Source organism: Mangifera indica, chromosome 13 (assembly GCF_011075055.1).
Source record: "Mangifera indica cultivar Alphonso chromosome 13, CATAS_Mindica_2.1, whole genome shotgun sequence".
Taxonomy (NCBI): Eukaryota; Viridiplantae; Streptophyta; class Magnoliopsida; order Sapindales; family Anacardiaceae; genus Mangifera; species Mangifera indica.
This window is the reverse complement of record NC_058149.1, coordinates 3,483,399-3,505,497: the sequence shown is the minus strand read 5'-3', so window position 1 is coordinate 3,505,497 and position 22,099 is coordinate 3,483,399. Positions and strand designations below refer to the sequence as shown.

At 30.9% G+C, this 22,099-nt stretch overlaps 1 protein-coding gene across 1 annotated transcript; it reads left to right on the top strand.

The window, feature by feature from the left end:
* Positions 1-5,912: 5,912 nt before the first annotated feature.
* Positions 5,913-14,329, top strand: LOC123194258. The gene is made up of 7 exons (XM_044607415.1): positions 5,913-8,914; positions 9,005-9,484; positions 9,648-10,166; positions 10,569-11,333; positions 11,479-12,135; positions 12,249-12,767; positions 13,156-14,329. The coding sequence occupies exons 1-7, from the start codon at positions 6,149-6,151 to the stop codon at positions 13,927-13,929; spliced, it is 6,480 nt and encodes a 2,159-aa protein (XP_044463350.1). The 5' UTR covers positions 5,913-6,148; the 3' UTR covers positions 13,930-14,329.
* The last annotated feature ends 7,770 nt before the right edge of the window (positions 14,330-22,099 follow it).

Here is a 22,099-nt window from a genome sequence, read left to right as displayed (position 1 = left end):
TTTTTTTAATTTTGAATTAGAGCAACGGGTGGACAGCAAATAGGGGGCTTTTTATAAGAAAATACAATGTTGTTGGTGGAAAAATATATTTCTACTTGCTAAGTTTGAAAAAAAAGAACTATTTCCTACTTAGTGTTGTCCATGTTTTTAAAGTTTGGAGAATGAGTAATATTATGTGTATCTCTAATATTTATTAATTTTAGTATTAATAATAATATATCATCATGTAATTAAATAGTAATACTAGTACTATGATTAGGGGTGAACCTCCAACTATGGTAATATTTATCCTTATTTTGTAAACATCTTGACACTATTTAGTGTTAGTTCTGGTTTTCATTTTGTAATGAATACTAATTTGAACATATTATTATATAAATTTTATTATATTGTAACATATTACTTTTTTTCATAATTCAAAATTATTTAATAACGTGGTGATTTATTATCATTAATATCTAATGATAAACCTAGAGATATAATACAGAAGGGTCAAAATTGAATAAAAGTAAATATATAAATTATTAATTAAAATATGATAAAATCTATAAAAAAAAGGATAAAATTTCGAAGATTATTTTGATACTTTAATTATATTATATTAGTAATTTTGCAAGACTAAATGGGGTATACTCATTTTTCATACAAAGAGGGTAATTCAAAATTTTTAAATCCAAGTTTGGATTTGTCCCTATTGAGATCCAAATTTGTACTTATTATAATTACATATAACATATTAAAAAATATATAATATACAATTAATATCAATTACATTCTAACATCTAAGCAAATCATATATGCTTCACTTAGGAATTAATCACTTAGATCTTTATTTTTAATTAAAATAATTTATATAATCAAAACAAAATTGATTAGATACAATATGGATTAGATTGTATTTTGAAATGGTTCAATTTAACTTGAATAACATTTAAGATGGCCGAAATTGGCTTGATGTGGCATATTAATAATGGACAGAGTGAAAAAGATAAGAATATTTCAAAACAATATACATAAGGCTTGCGATTCAATCCTACATATTTAGGACCAAGCCTTTTTTGTTAATTCTTTAAAAAAATAATTTTTATATTATAATTATAATTATATTTATTTATTAATTTTTTAAATAAATTATACATAATACCAAATTGAATTGGACTGAACTAAAATTTTATGACTCGGTTAAGCTGTGGGCCAACATGACCCATTTGACATATGTACATAAAATAAATAAATCCATTTAAAATCAAAATGATAGATGAAACCTAAGATAGAGAATTGGGGGAGGTCTTCCTTTATATATAAAAGAAAGAAAGAGATAAACAGAGAAACTATTTAGAAAGAAATAGAAATTGTTTTATCTGCTTGCCTACTATTACCAATTCGTTAGTCGGCCTTTAAGAGGATTTGTTCTTGTGGCTGGAAGGTGGCTTCTCAGAAGCTGATTATATTTCTAACTACGTTTATTTACCAGCCCTTTGGAAACCTATTGATTATACATTAGTGCTTCCTCTGGTTTCCACAGCCCCCTGAGGGCTAAGTCCATGGGATTTTTGGTTACCCACACTCCAAACAAACTTTTTTTTTTTTCGTTTAAGGAGAAAATTTTATTTGAGTAGATTGTTTTTCAGAGCAGACTGATTGTACCAAACAAGTGATATCTTAATTTCATTAATTAATATCATAACTATGATACTATATAAATCAAGAGTTTACTCTTAAAATACTCTCAAACCGAATTTGAACCTTTGCTCGAATCCACTCCTTGAAAGAAATTAATTGCACTTACCGGATAAATGTGGAGCTTATCACATATACCTCACGCCCAAAAAGGATGAATAATGCAAAAAGACTGAAACAGATATGACCCATATTTCTAAAAAATGTAGAAAACATAAATGTTAAAAAGTGTAAATATTAATTATACGGGAATTTATTAAAATATTATTATTTAATTTTAATAAGTTTATTTTAAAAAATTAGAATTAGCCAAGGTTACCTGGCAATGACTGTCCATTATATTTCCATGTCCTAAACAAGGATTGACAGCAGAATAGGGGACTTTTTGTACATGTGTGTGTATATATGTACACACACACACACACACACAATTTAGTTGGTTGAAAAATATATTTCCACTTGCCAAAGTTTGATAAAAACTACTTCACTCTTTGGCAAAACTATATTTCGACAGTTTAGATAATTTTGGTGTTAATGATAATATGTTATCATATAATTAAATTTTTTTTTTTTATAATTCAAAATCATTTAATAATTGTATATAGGATTAGTTTTATAAGATATATATTATAGGGTTAATAACAATTTCATCCTAAGATATAAACAAACCAATTTCCTTCACCAACTTAGGAATTAGCCACTTAGATTTTTACCTTTAATTGAAAAATAAAGGAAAAAATAAATAACCAACACAATATTGATTTGGTACGATCTTAACCAACACAAGATTGTATTTGAAATGGTATGATTTGACCTAAATAGAATCTAAGATGGTGAAAATTGGCTTGAATGACAGCATTCTATTTGCCTAATTCTCACCTTATGATAACAAAAATAAAATAAAAAATTAACATGTCATATTAATAATGGACAAAGTAAAAGAGATAAAAATAGAACTACAATGTTATATGATACGGATTAACAATGTTATATGTATACATTTTAAAAAATATAAATAAATATATACATAATATATTATTATCTGATTGAATATTATTTTATTTTTAATTTAAAATCATTTAATTATATATATATATATATATATATATATATATATATATATATATATATATATATATATATATATATCAATTTAAAATCACAAAAGTGTGTATCTATACGAATAATTAGTTGATAACTGTATACGAATAATGATATTATTAACCACAATATTTTAGTATAAGAACCTAGAAGACTTACTTTGAGTCAATGTCCAAGTCTTTCTAAACAAATAATACTACATAATTAGCCACCTTAAATAGGATTGATTCAGTGCAATTTGATTTATAAAAGTGGATAACAGAAGCTGATATATATATATATATATATATATATATATATATATATATATATATATATATATATATAATGACCAATGATAACTGTATTAAAACATTTTATATTCTAAAAGAACAAGAAAAACCATCCAAGAAGAAATAGAAACATTTACCTAATTCAGGCTGCCGGTTCCCCACTTTTCATTTATAAAATGGAAAGTTAAATTAAATGAGGACAAAAAACTATTGAATACGTTTTTATTATACATTTTCTTAATCACTTATTATTCAAAGTTGTAATTTAAAAGTAATTAATAAATTAATTTGAAAATGATTATATTAAAATTAATAATTTATTTTATAAAACGATCACAAAAAGTAAAGTTCTATATTATTTTAATACAACTTGGCTATAAAAGTTATTATTAGCCACCTAATGCAGTATTATTTTAATACAATTTGGTTTGGAAAAGTGGGAGACTGATATTCATGTATATAATTAACAACGACCGACCCACTTGCCATCAGGATAATATTTTGTCAAAATCCGAAAAGCATGCTATGCTACGCGAGATTCCCTGGCCCCGGAATTATTATTTTTTTTTGGCCAAAAGACTTATTCCCACCCATGGTATAGTGAATTCCCATTCACACCCACCAACTTTCAAAAATCTAAACACCCACCCACAATCAAATTTCCATTAAAAATTTCAATTAATGTTAGGGGTAAAATCATTATTTAGCAAAAAATTAAAGTTTTAATATTTTTTCTCCATATTTGAAAAATTACATTTTTCCCCCTAACCCAAGGTTTGAAAAGTGACAAAAACCCTCCTAGGGTTTGTTCCTCTTCCTCTGGCGTTGATCTCTCCTTCCCTGACCATCAACCGTCCTCTCTTTCCCTCTTATCTCTCCTCCGGTCTCTCTCTATAGTATCTTCGATCAGAGACGAAGTAGATGAAGATGAAATCGCCTTCATCTCAGATGAAGACGGTCCTTCTTTGTCTGAAACGAAGACGCATCATCTTCGTTTATAAGAGGGGATGCTATAGAGACAGACTGAAGGAGAGATAAGAGAGGAAGGGAGGATGGCTGACGGTCGAGGAAAGAGAAATAGACGTTGGAGGAAAAAGAACAAATCCTAGGGGGGTTTTGTCACTTTTCAAACCTTGAGTTGAGGGGAAAATTGTAAGTTTTCAAATATGGGAGAGAAAAACGTAGTAAAACTTTAATTTTTTGCTAAATGATGATTTTACCCCTAACGTTAATTGAAATTTTTAACGAAAATTTGATTATGGGTGGGTGATTGGGTTTTTGAAAGTTGGTGGGTGGGAATAGCAATTCACTATACCTTGGGTGGGAAAAAAAATCTTTTGGCCTTTTTTTTTTAACTAAAAGCATCTCTTCGGATTATCCAAGTCATCAAGACCCGCCATTCAAAGTTGCTAAGGTTTTAAAACTAGATTAATTATTGGATCGGTATCTTGTTAGACATGGTTTGATTGATTTAATCAATAAGACTAATTTATTATTCAATTATTATAAATTTTTAAAATAATATTAATTATTAAATATATTTTTTAAATATAAATCATATAAAATTTATTAAAAGTAATTTTGTATAATTATTAATAACAATCAAGTATATCAGTTTCTTTGAAAATAATTTCAATTTAGTAAAATAAAATAACTTAAAAAAAGATTCAGAACAACTCATAGTCCAATACATAGGCAAAAAAATTAATTATACATTTTATTGTTAATTTAATTAAAATTTTAATAGAGACTCCAATCACTTTTTATCTTTATTATCATGGACATGGTCATCAAATATTATTATTTTATCAATTTTAACATATAATTATAATTTAACATATATTTTGATCAATGTAAAGATGGGTGAGTTGTGCAAGGACGAAGATTGTACTTTATTATGATTTCCATAACTTCCTTCATGATAGAATAGAATTGAAGGAGTGAAAGCTATTCAGGTATTAACTTTTATATTTTAAGCTGATTTTTTTAGCCTAAATTTTGATTTTTTAAATTTTTATAAAATAATGTATTAATATGTTAATAATATTATATATACAAATAATAAATATAAATTTGTTTAGAAATAATATTATATTATTATATGATTAAATATTATTTTATTAGTAATTAAAAATTATTTAAAAATAGTAAATACATTAATATATATAAAATAAAATTAAAAAAAGACAAATTTAAGAAAAATTAAAAAAAAAATGCATGATTAAAGAGAGAGACGATTGGACATTGGCTAATCACATGAAAATGAAGATAATTATTGTCTAATATTGTTGGAACATGGAGCTAACTCAAGTTAAAGATTTTTTTTTTTTTTTCTCAATCTGTGACCATGGGACCACACTCTTGCTTTCTCGTTTGCTGTCAAACACTCTAATAATTGTTGGTCCAATCTTCCTCAATCAGAAGAAAAGCCATTACAGCTTTCTGGTTCTCCAAAACAAATCTCAGAAAGATAGCGATTCAGGTGCACTTGTTTTAAGCCTTCCATAATCACTTCCTGTTGTTTTCTTGTTCACTCTCTTAATCTTCTGGTATTTAATTAGCTTTGCTTTAATTATTATTCCTCCTATTTTTATCATTTATCTTTTTGCTTGAAGCTAGATTTTTTATCGTTCACCCTTTTCTCTTTTATATTTGCCTAGCAAGAGTTACTTCTTTTAAACCACCACCACGACGCAAAAAAAAAAAAAAAAAACGTGAAAAGCCTTTTTCCCTTGTCTTAATTATCCAAAAATTACTCTCCTGGAGTTCTTTGTTGTCTGTATTTTTCCTTTTTCTTCTCTGTTTACTTAGAGCTTTTTCTCTTATATATTCAGCTTTAAACCCAAAAAAAAAAAAAAAAAAAAATCCAAAAAACAAAAAAAAAAACCATTTTTTATCTTATTGCTAAAAAAAAAGCCTTCTCCTAAATTACGTTTTGATCTTATTGTTTCTCATATTCCTAATTTTAATTATCCAACAATTACTCCTGTAGTTCTCTGGTCGCTAGATTTTGTTCATTGAGAGTTTGTCAGTGGCTTTACTTCTTTAAACCAAAAAGAAGGAAAAGATAAAAAGTAAATCGCAAGAAATACGTAATGGCTGAACTGGCTACTGCTGCTTTGGAAACAGCGGCAGAGAGAGTTACAGAGACAGTGTGTGAATTCGGTTGTCGGCAGATTAACTATGTGTTTAAGTACCAAAGCTACATGAAGAAGCTGAAGGAGCAAGTTAAGGAGCTTGAAATTAGAAGAGAAGATGTGAAAGAAGATGTAGAAATGGCTGAAAGACAAGGTGAACAGATTTATAATGAAGTTACCGACTGGCTGAAGAGTGTGGAAGAGTTCATGGAACGGGTAGCAAAGCTCGTTGATGATGAAGATAAAGCAAAGAAGCGTTGTTTCAAAGGGTTGTGTCCTGATTTGATTAAACGTTACAGGCTCAGCAAAGAAGCAGAGGAGGTCGCGGAGGCAGGTGCCAAGGTCTTGGAAAAAGGAAACTTCAATAGAATTTCACATCCACCCCTTCTGCGGAGGACGGAATCCATATTCGTCGGTAAGGAGTACGAACACTTTGACTCAAGAGAGTCAAACTTCCAGGATCTTATGGATGCATTGAAAGATTCTACTGTTAATATGATTGGCGTGCACGGGATGGGTGGTGTGGGTAAAACCACACTGGTCAAAAAAGTTGCTTGGAAAGCCAAGGAAGATAAGATATTTGATGAGGTGGTTATTGCTGAGGTAACACACACTCCAGATCTTAAACAAATCCAAGCCGAGATTGCTGGTCAATTGGGCATGTTATTTAAGGACCAGGAAAGTCTATCTGGAAGAGCTGATCAATTACGCCACAGGTTAAAGATTTCCAAGAGAATCCTTGTAATAGTAGATAATATCTGGGAGAAGCTTGACCTAAAGAAGGTTGGAATTCCTTTAAGCTATGATGATAAAGGTAGCATCCCGCAAGACAGGAAAGAAAGCAATAATGAGCAAGAGCGGTGCACAATATTGTTAACAGCTAGAACATTAGCTGTCTTAAATCAAATGAAAACTCAGAAGAATATATCGGTTGAGCCTTTAGCTACTGATGATGCAAGGAGTTTGTTTGGGAAAATTGTTGGTGATTTATCAGAAAAACCTGGTATGGTAGCGGAAATAGTACAAAAATGTGCAGGGCTACCAATTGCAGTTACAACGATTGCAAATGCTTTGAAAGGTAAAAGTGATTATGTTTGGAAGCATGCCCTACATCAATTAAAAAGTTATAATCATAGATGCGTTCCAGAAATGGATAACACTTTATACTCAACCATTGAATTGAGTTACAAATTGTTGAACAGTGAAGAAGCCCAATCACTACTTCTACTTTGTGCTCTATATAATGATGCACATGTCTCTTTCTTGTTGTTAAGATGTATGGGGTTGGGTTTATTTGAAAATGTTTACTCACTTAATGATGCAGAGAATAGTATGAAGTCGCTGATTGATTATCTCCAAGATTCATGTTTGTTGTTGAAAGGTAACGACAACGAGATTGTCAAAATGCATGATGTCATTCACACTGTTGTTGTATCAATTGCCAAAGAGAAATGTATGTTTGGTATTCGAGATGTCAAGGGCATTAAAGAGGTGTTGATGGAGAGAATGTACAAAGATTCGATTGCAATTTCTCTGTCCTATACGGACATTCATGAGCTTCCTGAAAGGGTAGAGTTTCCAAAACTAAAGTTATTTAGTTATGCTATTATAAAAGATCTTTGTGTACAAATTCCAGACAACTTTTTCGAAGGAATGAGAGAACTCAAAGCACTAGAACTGGAAGGATTTCGTTTAATGCCACCACCACCATCATTTGTTTGCCTAACAAACCTTAAAGGATTGTGTCTCGATGATTGCTCTTTGGGAGATATAACAATGATGGGAGAGCTAAGGAAATTAGAGAAACTTGTACTTCTAAGTTGTGATTTTGAGCAGTTGCCTGAAAGATTTAAACAACTGACGGGACTGAAGTATTTACAATTGAGCGATTGTCCAAAGCTTAAAGTAATCCCACCAAATGTCATAGCCAGCTTGTCTCGATTAGAAGAGCTATATATATATAATAGCTTTGATCAATGGGAAGTTGAAGGACAAAATAACGCTCGTCTTGCAGAGTTGAAGCAATTGCCTCAATTGAACAGTTTATGGATAAATATCCCGAATGTGCAGATGATACAACAAGACTTTATTCCAGTGAACTTACAAAAGTATAAAGTACAAATTGGAGATGAATGGGACTGGTGTTATGAATATGAAACCTCGAGAACATTGAAATTGAAGTTCAATGGAAGCCTTCATATGAGGCATGGGATCGAAATTTTGATGGAGAAAGCAAAATATCTCTATCTAGATCAGATTGATGGTGTTAAGGATATACTTTGGGAACTTGACAGAGAAGGTTTCCCAAAATTAAAGCATCTCTCTGTACAAAATAGTTCTGAAATTTTGTATATTGTCAACTCGATGGAGTGCATTCATTCTGATGATGCCTTTCCAATCTTAGAATCAATGTTTCTTATTAATCTAAGTCATATGGAGAAGCTATGTTGCGGCTTAGATAATGAAAAATCTTTCAGCCAATTAAAAATAATAAAAGTAGCTGATTGTGACAATCTGAGGTATCTCTTCTCATCCTCCATGGCAAAAAACTTACTGCTGCTTGAAGAAATCGATGTAACTAATTGCAAGACACTAAAGGAGATTTTTGGTGAAGAAAGTGAAGACCATGCTGAAGAAAGCCAAAAGGTTTGTAAGATTGAGTTTGAACAATTGCACTCCGTAGTCCTACAAGGCCTACCGCAGCTCATAAAATTTGGCTTGGAGGTATGTATCTCTTTGCCTCTTTTTTCTTTTTTCATTTATTTTCTTTTAATATATAAGTTGTTTATGAAGGAATAATACTTGTGTCTATAGGTTGTGTTACCAAGATTGGAGAACTTGAAACTGTCCTCTATTAAGATTGAGAACATATGGGTTAATCTACTCCAACCAATGTCTTCCTCTATTCAATGCCTAAAAAGCTTGACATTGGAAGAGTGTAATGGTTTGAAGTTTCTGTTTTCACCTTCTATGGTCAAAAGTTTTGTGCAACTCCAAAAACTTGTGATATGCAACTGCAAGTCAATGGAAGCAGTGACATTTGAGTCAGGAGAATTACAAGGAGCAGATAAGATAATTCCAATGAATTTTCCTAAACTATTCTACTTGAAGTTACAAGGGCTTCCAAAACTCACAAGATTTGGTATTGGAAATCTAGTTCAATTCCCTACCTTGAATGAACTTCACATTGAGAGTTGCTCTAGTTTAAAGACATTCTTCCCCAATTCTTCTAGTGTAGAAGTGAGCTTGGAGAACATTCTTACTACTAATATAAAGCCTCTGTTTGATGACAAGGTGAACTAATTTCTTATTGAAATTTTCGTGGCTTATCAATGTCAAACTTTATAGCTATTAGTGTGACCATTATATGCATTTAATTACCAATAATTGTCTTAAAACTATAATTGTAATTATCATTATCTGTATAATTATTATTAGATCATTGCTTTTTTTGTAGACTGATTTGCCAGGCTTGGAGAAGCTGATACTCTCACACTTGGATAACTTGCAGCTGATTTGGCATAATCAGCTCCGTGGAGACTCCTTTTGCAAATTAAAAGAAGTGAGATTCGAGTTTTGTGAAAAATTGATGACTATTGTTCCATCTGATTGTCCTCAAGGACTAATTACCTTTCAGAATCTAGAAACATTAACTGTTAATAACTGTTGGAATTTAAAAAGTCTGTTTCCAGTTTCCATAGCTACTAGTCTTTCGCAACTCAGAACACTTGAGCTATTCTCTTGTGGTTTGGAGATAATTGTTGTTGAGCAGGAAGTAGATGGGACTCCAAAATTTTTGTTTCCTCATTTAACGAGGCTCACACTTGAGAATTTACCAAAGTTCAAACATTTCTACTTGGGGTCCTATATAGCAGAATGGCCAATGCTTAAGGAATTGGTTGTGTACGATTGTAAGGAGATACAAGTATATGCTATAGATGGAGAGAGCCAACCTGCCCTATTTTCGTTTGAAAAGGTATGACTTCTCCGATTGCCACTAAAAACTGCAGCATAGTCATTACGTTTAATTTGTTTAAGTTTTTTCTTTCTCTTTAGATCAGTCCGCTGGAACATTGACATGTCTCAAAGAAAAATAATTTTTGTTAATTAATAATGGAGTTGTAATTTGTCATATTTACAGTCAAATTGCAAAATTATATTTATTAAAAAGAATATACATAATTAATTGGAAAAAGACAAATGGTTAAAAGTGTCACATTTCTTCTTTAAAAGTAGATACAATATTATGCCTCCATTTTTTCATTTCATAGTTTTTCAAATTGTCAATTTCGGTGGCTTATGATTTCATAAGAAGTAACTAACGAAACCGACTGCTGCTACTTTGGCCACTTGTATTTACTTGTTCATTGATTTTCAGGTCATACCGAATTTGGAAATATTGGGTTTAAAAGCCGGTAACTTAACATCCTCATGTCTCGACCGTATTCCAGCTAGGAGCTTTAGGAAACTTAAAATTCTTGGACTGGATAGCTTTGATGATTATTCAGTCAGATTTCAGTTTGGTCTCCTTCAAAAATTGCACAATTTAGAAGATCTTGGTCTATATGATTGTACATTCCAAGAACTACCCCCATATGAAGGATGTGCAAGCAAACAAAATTCCCAGATGGAAACATTTCTCCAAAATCTTCAAACCCTGAGAATATGGAATTGTCATCATTTGAGATATTTGATGCCATCCTCACACATTTGGTTCAAAAACATAAAGCATTTGGAAGTCTATCGTTGTAATGGATTGGCAAAAATATTAGCATGCTCAGTAGTGAGAACTCTTGTCCAAATCACAACAATCAAAATCACAGAATGTGAGTTGGTAACAGAGATTATAGCAACTGAGTCTGAGATAAAGACAACAGAAGAGGAGATTGGTTTCAACCAATTGGAAATGTTGGAGCTTCATTGTTTGAAAAGCCTCACATGCTTCTGCTCGGCCAATTACACTTTCCGATTCCCATGCTTAGAGCAAGTCATTGTGAGTCAATGCCCCAATATGAAAACTTTTTCTGAAGGAGGTTTAAGCACGCCAAAATTAAAGAAGGTGCAATTAACAGAGACAATCAATACAAAGTCTTTTTGGAAGGATGACCTTAATTCCACTGTCCAACACATGTTTACAAATATGGTATTTATTTACAAATTCTTTTTACAGACGTTTAAAATTTCAAAAACCTTGATATTCATTCATATCTTTAAGCTTAAAACATTTTTTTTCTTTTACATTTTGGTATCTTTTAACACGTGCTAACCCATTATTTTGTGTTTGGTAGCTCGGTTTCAGCAACATAGAGAACCTAAAACTCTCTGAATTCCCTGAATTAGAAAAAAAAATTTGGAAATCTGAAGTTTCGGACGGCTTATTTTATAACTTAAAGTCACTGGTATTGGACACATTTTTGGAATCATCAAGTGCAATTCCATCTCGTATGTTAAGCGACTTAAAAAATCTTGAAATACTTGAAGTAAGAAGTTGTGATTCGTTGACACAGCTGTTTGATACAGAAAGTCTGCTAAATGTTGATGGACATGCTTCAAGGAGAAGTCATCAAGATGTTTTAAACTTGAAGAATTTGAAGTCTCTTAAAGTGCACAAGTGTAATGGATTGAGATATATATTTACGCCGTCCATCATCCTAGGCCTTGTTCAACTCCAAGATATAGAAGTACAAAATTGTGCTTTGATAGAAGAAATCATCAGGAAAGAAGGAGAAAATGACGCAGAGATTGATAAATTTTTTTTCCCACAACTCAACTTCATTAGTCTTGAGTCATTGCCAAACTTGACGAGATTTTGTTCAGGAATTAATAGTTTGGCTTGTCCATCCTTGAAAAGTATTAAAGTAGCCAGATGTCCAGAGATTGAGACATTTGTTTTCGCTGATATGAATCTCCAATCAAACCATATTGCACCTCTCTTTTGTGATAAGGTTTTCTTTTGTATTTACTATATTATTGTTGTTATCTTCGAAATTCATTTGTTATGTATGCATAGTTGAAAGTGATATGTTTTTTTCTTTATTTAATTTATGTTAATTTGTAGGTTGCTTTTCCAAGATTGGAGGAGATGATACTCTCACAGTTGGGTAAGTTGCAGTTGATATGGCACAACCAACTCCATGGAGATTCTTTTTGCAAATTAAAAGAAGTGAGAGTTGAATTCTGTGAAAATTTGTTGACTATTGTTTCATCTAATAGTACTCAAGGACTTCTTACCTTTCAGAATCTAGAAACATTAACGGTTGAGAACTGTTGGAATATAAAAAGCCTATTTCCAGTTTCAATAGCTACTAGCCTTTTGCGACTCAAACAACTCACGCTATGCTATTGTAGTTTGGAGGAAATTGTTGCCAAGCAGGAAATAGATGGGACTCAAAGATTTTTGTTTCCTCAATTAACGTGGCTTAAACTTTCCAATTTACCAGAGCTCAAACATTTCTACATGGGGTCCTATACAGCAGAGTGGCCAATTCTTAAGGAATTGCTTGTATACAGTTGTAAGAAGATAAAAGTATATGCTTTAGAGGGAGAGAGCCAACCTGCCCTATTTTGGTTTGAAAAGGTACGACTTCTCCTATTGCCACTGAAAACTGCAGCATAGTCATTAAGTTTAATTTGATTTAGATCAGTCGAGTGGAAATTTGTCATGTTTCAAATGAAAAATAATTTGTCTTTTTTAATCAATAATGGAGTGGCAATTTGTCATGTTTACAATCAAATTGCAAAATGATATTTATTTAAAGCATAACTATAATTAATTGGAAAAAGATAAATGGTTAGAAATGTCACCTTTCTTCTTTAAAAGTAGATAGGGTATTATGCCTCGTATTTTTTTATTTCATAGTTTTTCAAATTGTTAATTTCATATGCTTATGATTTCATTTAAAGTAACTAGTGAAACAGATTGCTACCTGTTGGTCACTTGTATTTACTTTTTTATCGATTTTCAGGTCATACCCAATTTGGAATCATTGAGCTTAAATGCTGATAACGTAACATCCTCATTTCTCGACCGTATTCCAGCTAAGAGCTTTGGGAAACTTAAATTTCTTGGACTGCAAAGCTTTGATGATTATTCAGTAGAATTTCAGTTTGGTCTCCTTAAAAAATTGCACAATTTGGAAGAACTCTATCTATATGATTGTACATTCCAAAAACTACTCCCATATGAAGGATGTACAAGGAAACAAAATTCCCAGATGAAAACATTTCTCCAAAATCTTCAAACTCTGGTGGTAGCCAAATGTCATCGTTTAACATATTTGATGCCATCCTCATGCATTTGCTTCAAAAACATAAAGCATTTGGAAGTTAAACGTTGTAATGGATTGGCAAATATACTAGCATGCTCAGCAGCAAGAACTCTTGTTCAAATCACAACAATTAAAATCAGAGAATGCGACTTGGTAACAGAGGTTATAACAACTGAATCTGAGACAGAGACAATAGAAGATAAGATTGTTTTCAACCAATTGGAAACGTTGGAGCTTCATTGTTTGAAAAGTCTCACATGCTTTTGCTCTGCCAATTACTCTTTCCAATTCCCATGCTTAGAACAAGTGATTGTGAGTCAATGCCCCAATTTGAAGATTTTTTCTCATGGAGGTTTAAGCACACCACAACTAAAGAAGGTACAACTAACAAAGATTATTGATGTAGAATATATTTGGAAGGGTGACCTTAATTCCACTATTCAACACATGTGTGGGATTTGTGTGCCTTAAACTTTTACTTGAAGGGCATAATCACAATTCATTAAAGCAGGGTTGATATTTCATTTCCTGGTAGGGTAAAAAATAGTCATTTGGTGTATTTTCCAAACCTTGAGTATAAAAAAACCAGAGTTATTTAAGTAACTGGAATTCGATATGTTAAATGTATTGTCTTAAACAATTTGAGGGTAAATCAGTCTTTTTGGTTTCAGTTGCAGTCTTGTAATATTACGAATAAGTCATGCATATTCTTAGTTATGATATTTTTAACCAAACATATAAAAGTACTTTTTTACCTTGGTTATTTGGCTTTTTGTGCATTTGATAAGTTCTTCTCTTTTGAGTTTAGCCGTCTCTCTAAGGTGTGTTAGGGTTTTGTTTGGTTTCTTAGTTTGTTGATTTTGATTTATCTAGTGAGAAAGTTTTGGCTTCCCTTTACTGGGTCCTTCTATATTAATGTTAATGGTTTATTAATCTTGTCGATTCAGATAAACTATTATATAAACTATGTACTTAGACATTATATTAGTTGATTGAATAGAGGAGTACCTCTGTCTTTAATGTAGAATTTGATTTACGAAATCTGAACTAAGTAAATATTGTTGTGTTTTGATTCTTGGTATTATAGTGTTAATGTTGTTATCTTCGGTAAATTTTGCGTAAAATTTCAACAAGATAGAATTCTATCAATTGTTTACTTATTCTTCTTTGCTAGGTTTTGTTGTATTGTGAGAAAACTTTATGTTTTTTTTAGAGGCCAAAGAATTTATTCCCACCCAAAGTATCTTGTTTTCCCAAATATCCACCCTTAACTATAAAAATCTCAAATACCTATCTATGAAAGGTTAAGTCTATTAGTTTTAAAGGTAAAATTGTTATTTTATTTATAATATTAAAAATAAATTAAAATTTAATCTCTTTTCTTTATCTAAACCCTAAAAACTAAAAGTTTTTTCCTATAGGCCAAGTTTTTAAAAAAGACATTTTCCCCACAGGGTTTGGTTTTCAATCTTCGGCACCAAATCCGGTGCCATCATCAGTGACGAAAAGTCCCTGATGCATCACTATACTTTGGTGGTCTCTCTCCCCTTCTAAACCCTAAAACTAAAGTTCTCTCTAGACCAAGTTTTAAAAAAATGATATTTCCTCCCTTAAGGCTTATTTTTCAATATCCAATGTTAAATCCGATGACAAAGAGTTTGTGACGCATCAGCTCTGATGATCTCTCTCCCCTTCTCTGGAACTCTGACCGACGAAGATCTTGTCTTGTCAGACGAGATCTTCATTGGTTGGAGTTTCACAGCAGATGCCTACACCGATTCTCCTGACAGTTTGAGATAAGTACATATATAATGTTTTAATTTGTAAATGTGCTCATTTTGCAATATATGATGGACATGGAGGTCGTTTAGCTGCAGATTATGCATAGAAGCATTTACTTTCTACTGTTGTGTTCTTGTTAGCTTATTTCACCTGTTGTTCTGCTCGCTTGATTTGAAAAATCACTGGGGATAATCAGTTTAAGAAAATAACATAATGCTGAGTTCCTTCATATAATTTGGACATTACATTATTAAGGGTAAATCAGTAATTTACATTCAATTACTAAATTAAAGAGTTGAAATTGATACTTTAAAAAAATAATCTATTAAACTCTATTTTAAAAACAACAATGTAAAGGCAAAATATTTTTTTCATCATCAACAAATTTTGAGAAAATTTTAAAAATAATGGCCATTTTTAGATCACATCTAAACATTGTAAATATAACAATTTAACAATTTATTATATTCAGTATAGTTGATTCAATATCAATATAACAGTCTATTTTGGATAACAATTTATTATATATATATTTGAAAATTTATAATTCTATTCTTGCAAAAGTTTAGAAACTCTAGCCCTAATGGCTACTTTTCTGCCTACACCTCCAATGACTCAGTTGTCTTCACCACATATAGATAAATGTTCTTTCTTGGTATTGCTTCTTTTCTTTAGCAGCAAAGACAGTTGCATAGCTTATGACTACTATGGATGACATTCTAACGTTGAAGAAGTTGTAATGTGGGGCGGAGATTTTGAGAATGATTTGACTTTTATGGAAGTGGCTTGTCTAGGTGAGAGAAGAATGGCCCTGTGGCAGTTGTGGTCGCTGACCTGGGCATTTAGGAAAAAGAGGGTCAAGGTGAAAATAGTGGAGAAAAAAGAGGGTGTTGATGTAAATTCAATACATAAATGGTTTTTATAATTTTTGTTAATTTGGGGTGATATAATAAATTTAAAAAAGTTAAATAGTAAGGGATTATATTAAAATGTAACTTTTTAAGAGTATGTAATGATTAATTTGTTTACATAGTTAAATTTTGGGTGAAAATATAATTTCTGCCATCAAGGGATAGAAAAGTGTTTTTGGACCAAACATTGAGTGGAACATGCACATTGCTCGGATTTCATTTTAACTAGATTGATTAAAAATTAATATGAGTGGTAATCACTCGATAAAAAAATATTAGATAAATTATATATTAATAAATTATATAAATTGAAGCTATACATATTGGTTATTATCACAATTTGTGAATACCATTTACCTATGTAGTAATTAATTACATGTTCAAAAATGCATGCTATAGAATATAAAAGAGTATTAAACGTAAATGGAAAAAATCGATTTTTGTATGATTGAGATATAACTATAACCTATATCCATGGGACTAAGTTCAGAACTCTCAGTCCACTATAACAATATTAATCAATACAATCAAACTTTTAACATACAAAACATTCATACAGAAATTAAAAAATTAAAATTTGATTAACAAAAATTTATACAAATTTGAATATAGACATGAGCATATATCTTACTCATTCTTACTAAACTTTTAACGTGGAAATCTTTGTTTGCATAACGTACAATGATAAGCATTTTTTGCCTCTAACCACGATTAATGAACCTTTAGTGAGCTTCTATTGAAAATTAGTAAAGGTATTGCAATACCCCTAATCAACAAGTTTACTTGTGAAAATCAAATTCAATCGAATATCAGGAATATGCTTAATATTATTCAAGACTAACCTTGTGCCATTGTTGGTCTCCAATCACACAGCTCTAATACCAATGACATTAGCCAAACCTTTATTTCTCATCTTAGCAAATTCGAAATTAGCAGATTTGTAGGAGTTAGAGACATCTCAGTGAGATGTAGCATGAATGGATGCACCACTATCTTTCACCCAATTAGTCTCATAACATGCAAGATTTACAACATCAACGTCAAACATGATTATCCTCACCACTATCATCATTCTTCTTTTCCTTCACTTTTCCTTGTTTAGTGTCTCTCTTTAGCTAGCGACAATACTTCATGCCTTTTCACACCACAATATGACATTGAATATTGGCAAACTTGCTAGACTTGCTTCCTCTTTTGTCTTTATTCTTCAGATCTCTGCTTTTATTCCTCCCCTTCCTTTTAGTAACTAAAACTTCTAATTGTGACGATGAATCTTGTGTCTTTCTTTTCATCTCTTCATTCAAAACACTACTCTTCACCAAGTCTATAGTAATTATACCAATAGGACAGAATTTGATTAAGACATTCGAAACATCTCCCAAAAGTTCAATAAAGTACCAAGCAACCATAGTCTTTGTACCTTATTGTCAAACTTGATTCCCATTCCTACTAACTGATTAAGAATCCTTTGAAATTTATTTAAGTGATAAGTCATGAAGACACCTTTTTCATACCTCAACATCATTATCTACTTGATTAACAACAACTTGTTATTTCTAGTTTTTCTAGCATAAAGTTTTTCAAGCTTGTTCCATAACATGTGTGCATGTGTCTCATCACTAACATGATTCAAAACATTGTCATCAACACATTGTCTAATATAACCACAAACTTGTTTTGAAAAGAATTTATTATTGTTCGGATTTACCTTCCCGCTTCTCAATACTAAATATAGGCAAATAACAATCTTTCTCATATAAGAGGTCTTCTTTTTTACCTCTCCATATATGATAATTTGAGTCATAAGGGTAACCATTCTACTTGTATTAGCTTCCATCATCCAACATAAAACAACAAGGTTCAATAACCTAAGCTATGATACCACTTTGTTAGAATAAACCATACAAAAAGCATAATACAATTCGAAATTCAGAAAATCAATTGATACACAATAGAACAAAATTTCTCCCAATTTGTGCGAAACTATTGAAGTTAAATAAATAGATCTACCTCAAAATAATATATAAATAATATGGAAACAAGCAAACACAAGCAATACAAGACACAAATGATTTTTAATGTGGAAACCTTCTTAATGTGAGAGGGGAAAAACCACAAGACCGTAGTCTATCCTAACATCTCCACTGTCAACAAGATTGGGTGCAAATCTCTCTAGTTAAAACTAGAGATATACATCCATAACCACTCAAGAACAATTATTCTTGAAATTACAATAAGTTTTCATAACAATTAATCGAAAAATCTCACCAAAAACTGAGGTTCATCCAATGTTTAAAAAACAACCTTCCTGAACTACATATCTAATCTCCATTGTTCAAAATGAAGATCAATGTATCTCAAATATGCTCCTAAAATTTCAACTCAATCGAATCAAGGATTAATCTTGATCAAAGCTCTTGATCAAAACACTACAAAAAATGGGTTTTAATAAGAGAAAAAACGGTCGTTAAAAGTCTAATTTCCATTGTTACAGTATTGTAGTGATGGGAAAAATCTATTATAACTTACCCTTCTAAAAGTATTAACAATGGGAAGAAAAATCTCATTATTATTACAAATAGAGAGAAGTCTAAATCCTGTCATTAAAATTAATAATAATTATAATTCATGTCAATAAAACAATGTTTCTAGTCATTAAAAATAATAACAATAATTAATATTCCTGTCATCAAAATAATTTTTACCAATTACTAAATGTAATATCAACATTGAGCATTGTTGTTGTTATAAGTAAAATTAGTAATCACTAAATGTAAGTAAATACAGAAATTACAAGATCAAAGAAAATACATACCCGGATTACAATTCTTGTGTTCTTTAATGAAGTTCAATGATCCAAGTGTCTTGATGAATAATTCACAACACAGTTTACCTTTTTTTTTTTTTTTGCCTTTTTGGATTTTGTAGTTTTAAATCTATGTACAATGTTTTTGTTTTCTATAGGGAAGAAAAGAAGAAACAACATGGAATTGGTCTTCTATATAACCTCAGATTATTAAGCGACAGTTGGGATTTTAAAGTTTAAATCCCAACTATTGCTAACGCTTCTCCAATAACTATTAAAGACAAGTATGTAATTTTAATTGTAGGGGTTATTTTGTCATTTTAACCCTAATAGATCTGGTCAATCCGTCATGGGTGGACCAGATCCAATATCTCCCACTCACACATGATGGGTGATCTAAATCATAACTCTTGCACAGAAATCTCATAGAACAGAGCAATTCATACTAGAAAATATGTCATGTGACCTTACAAACAACCTATACTTGGGAGTTAATTTATTATGCATCTTTTAGGAATAACATAATTACTTCAACTTGAATAAAGTGATAAAGCATTAGTCTCATAGTATCCAAAACTTACTCAAAACACTAGCTCCTTTTAATCCCTCATTTATCATTGTGTTATTTTTCTATTTATTCATGATCAAGTCCATTCTCCCATATGAGTGACATGATCAATTGGCTAATGGACACCCGTAATATATAAGCCTTTTTCTTTTACTCAAAATTTTCAATTTAAACTTAGTTATTTTTCTAATCAAGTTCTATAGATTGAACTGTGTATGGCTATAGGTGTTAAACTAAGATAGCAACACTAAGAGCAAACATCAAATAACAACAAAAAGTCTAAAGGTACCAACATAAGATAATCCTCATAAAGTTTTACACAGTGAGAAAGTAAGGATTCATCCTCTCACTACTTTCTTACTTGCGCACACATAGTATGAATCATGTGCTATAATAAGTATTTTCTAAGATGTCATTACCAATACTATACGGACCTTAGTTCAGTCACTATACCCAGTGCTTAACCTGAGTTCTTAGTCATTGTAGTATAACTATATATTAAGAACTCACATCTGACATTCATAAGTTATTTAGATATGGGGAATCCAAACTGGTCATAGCTAAATTCGTCGATTCATGATCTTATCTTGATTAATCATCGAGGTGACATGTCTAATAATAAAAATTTGTTTCTTGAGCAACTTTCCTCTTTTATGTGCACTTTCTTAGCATCATCAATCTCAAGAAATATGTCTTATCTTTGCATGTTTTCTTAGTGTCAAAGGCGATTGCTTATGTGAATGAGCCAATCTCAAACTTGTGTGACATTGTGATCTTGTTGAGCTTTAAAAATAATGTGTATATGGAGAAACACCAAGAATTTAGACATGTGAATAAAGACAAAAACAAACTTTAATTCTTTGGTTTTTCAATGTAGTGTTGCAAGTACAATATGTTGAATAATTCATCTATTCTATTATACACAAACCAAAAGATTTAACAAGTCCAAGATATACATCTCTCGAAATCGGTTTGGTTAAAGGATCGATAACCATATTATGCATATAAATATATTATACAATCACTTCTTTCTTTAAAATGATGTCTCTGATAAAGTTATATCTAACATCAATATATTTGGTTCTATTATGAAATTTAGGATCTTTTACGAAAGTTATTGTAACTTGATTATCACACTGTATAACTATTGGACTAACTGCTTCGTCTTACATATCCGAATTCTCAAAAAATCTTCTCAACCAAACAACTTCTTACATAGTTATAGAATAAGCTACAAATTCAGCATCAATTGTGGATAAAGTTATTCATGTCTGTTTCTTAATGCTTCAAGATATGATACCCTTTTGGAGTAAGAAAACATAACCAGAAGTTGATTTGTGTTGATCTAAATCACCACCCCAATCGATATCTAAGTAGCCAACTAATTCTTGATAACATAAACAATAATCCACAATGCCTTTTAAATATCTTAATATCCTCTAGACAACCTTCCAATGTTCCCTTCCAGGGTTCGATTGATATTGACTGACCAATCTTACAGTGAAGCAAATATCAAGGCAAGTACACATCATAACGTATATAAAACTTCTAATCATATTTGAATAAGGTACAAAAGGCATTTCATTTTTCTTATTTTGAGTCTTGGGACACATGTCTTGGCTTAACAAATTGTCTTTTGACACAGGATTATCTATAGGTTTATAGTTTGCCATATTGAATCGTTCTAGAATTTTTCGAATAAAATGCTATTGAGATAGAGCCAAAAGTTTCTTAGAACGATCTCTTGTAATTTTAATACCTAAAAGATAATCTACTTCACCCATATATTTCATGTCAAAATTTGTTGATAACCATTTTTAATTATCATCACATAGTCCAAATTACTCTTAGCTATCAGTATATCATCCACATAAAGAGATAGAATTGCAGATTTATCATCAGACTTTTCTACATAGATACAGTGATCCTGTTCTAATATTTTAAAATTATAAGACAACATAACCTTATAGAATTTTAAGTACCATTGTCTTGATGATTGTTTTAAGCCATATATTGACCTTTAGAGCTTGTATACTTTGTACTCTTTGCCTTTTACCATGAAGCCTATAGGTTGATCTATGTAGATCTTCTCGTCAAGTTCTCTTAAGAAAAGCTATCTTGACAGTCATTTGATGTAATTCAAGGTCTAAATATGCTACTATAGATATAATTACACAAATTGAAGTAAATTTCATGATAAATGAAAAAGTTTCTTCATAATCTATACCTTTTTGTTAGGTATAACCTTTTACCATAAGAAGAGTTTTATATATGTCTATTAAGTCATCTGCCTTAAATTTAATTTTTAATTTTCATTTATTTTCAATAGGGTTTCGACCCGGTAGCAAGTCCACCAAACTCTAGACTTGGTTAATTTTCAAGGATTTCATTTTTTCCTCTAATGCCTCTTGTCATCTTTCCTTATCAAGGGATGATAAAACTTTTTTGATATTTTTAGGCTCTTTATCTTTTAGAAGAGCAGTTATAAAACTTCTCTTTCAATTTCAAAATGTCGCTTACAAATTTGAGGACGTTCACTTCTATAAAATTGAGGATTTTCACTCCCACTATCCG

Excerpts from the sequence above, each read along its gene's own strand:
- LOC123194258 (XM_044607415.1), top strand. The coding sequence starts at position 6,149 with ATGGCTGAACTGGCTACTGCTGCTTTGGAAACAGCGGCAGAGAGAGTT. Across the intron at positions 10,167-10,568 it reads CCCTATTTTCGTTTGAAAAG|GTCATACCGAATTTGGAAAT; the intron begins GTATGACTTCTC and ends ATTGATTTTCAG. Across the intron at positions 12,768-13,155 it reads CCCTATTTTGGTTTGAAAAG|GTCATACCCAATTTGGAATC; the intron begins GTACGACTTCTC and ends ATCGATTTTCAG.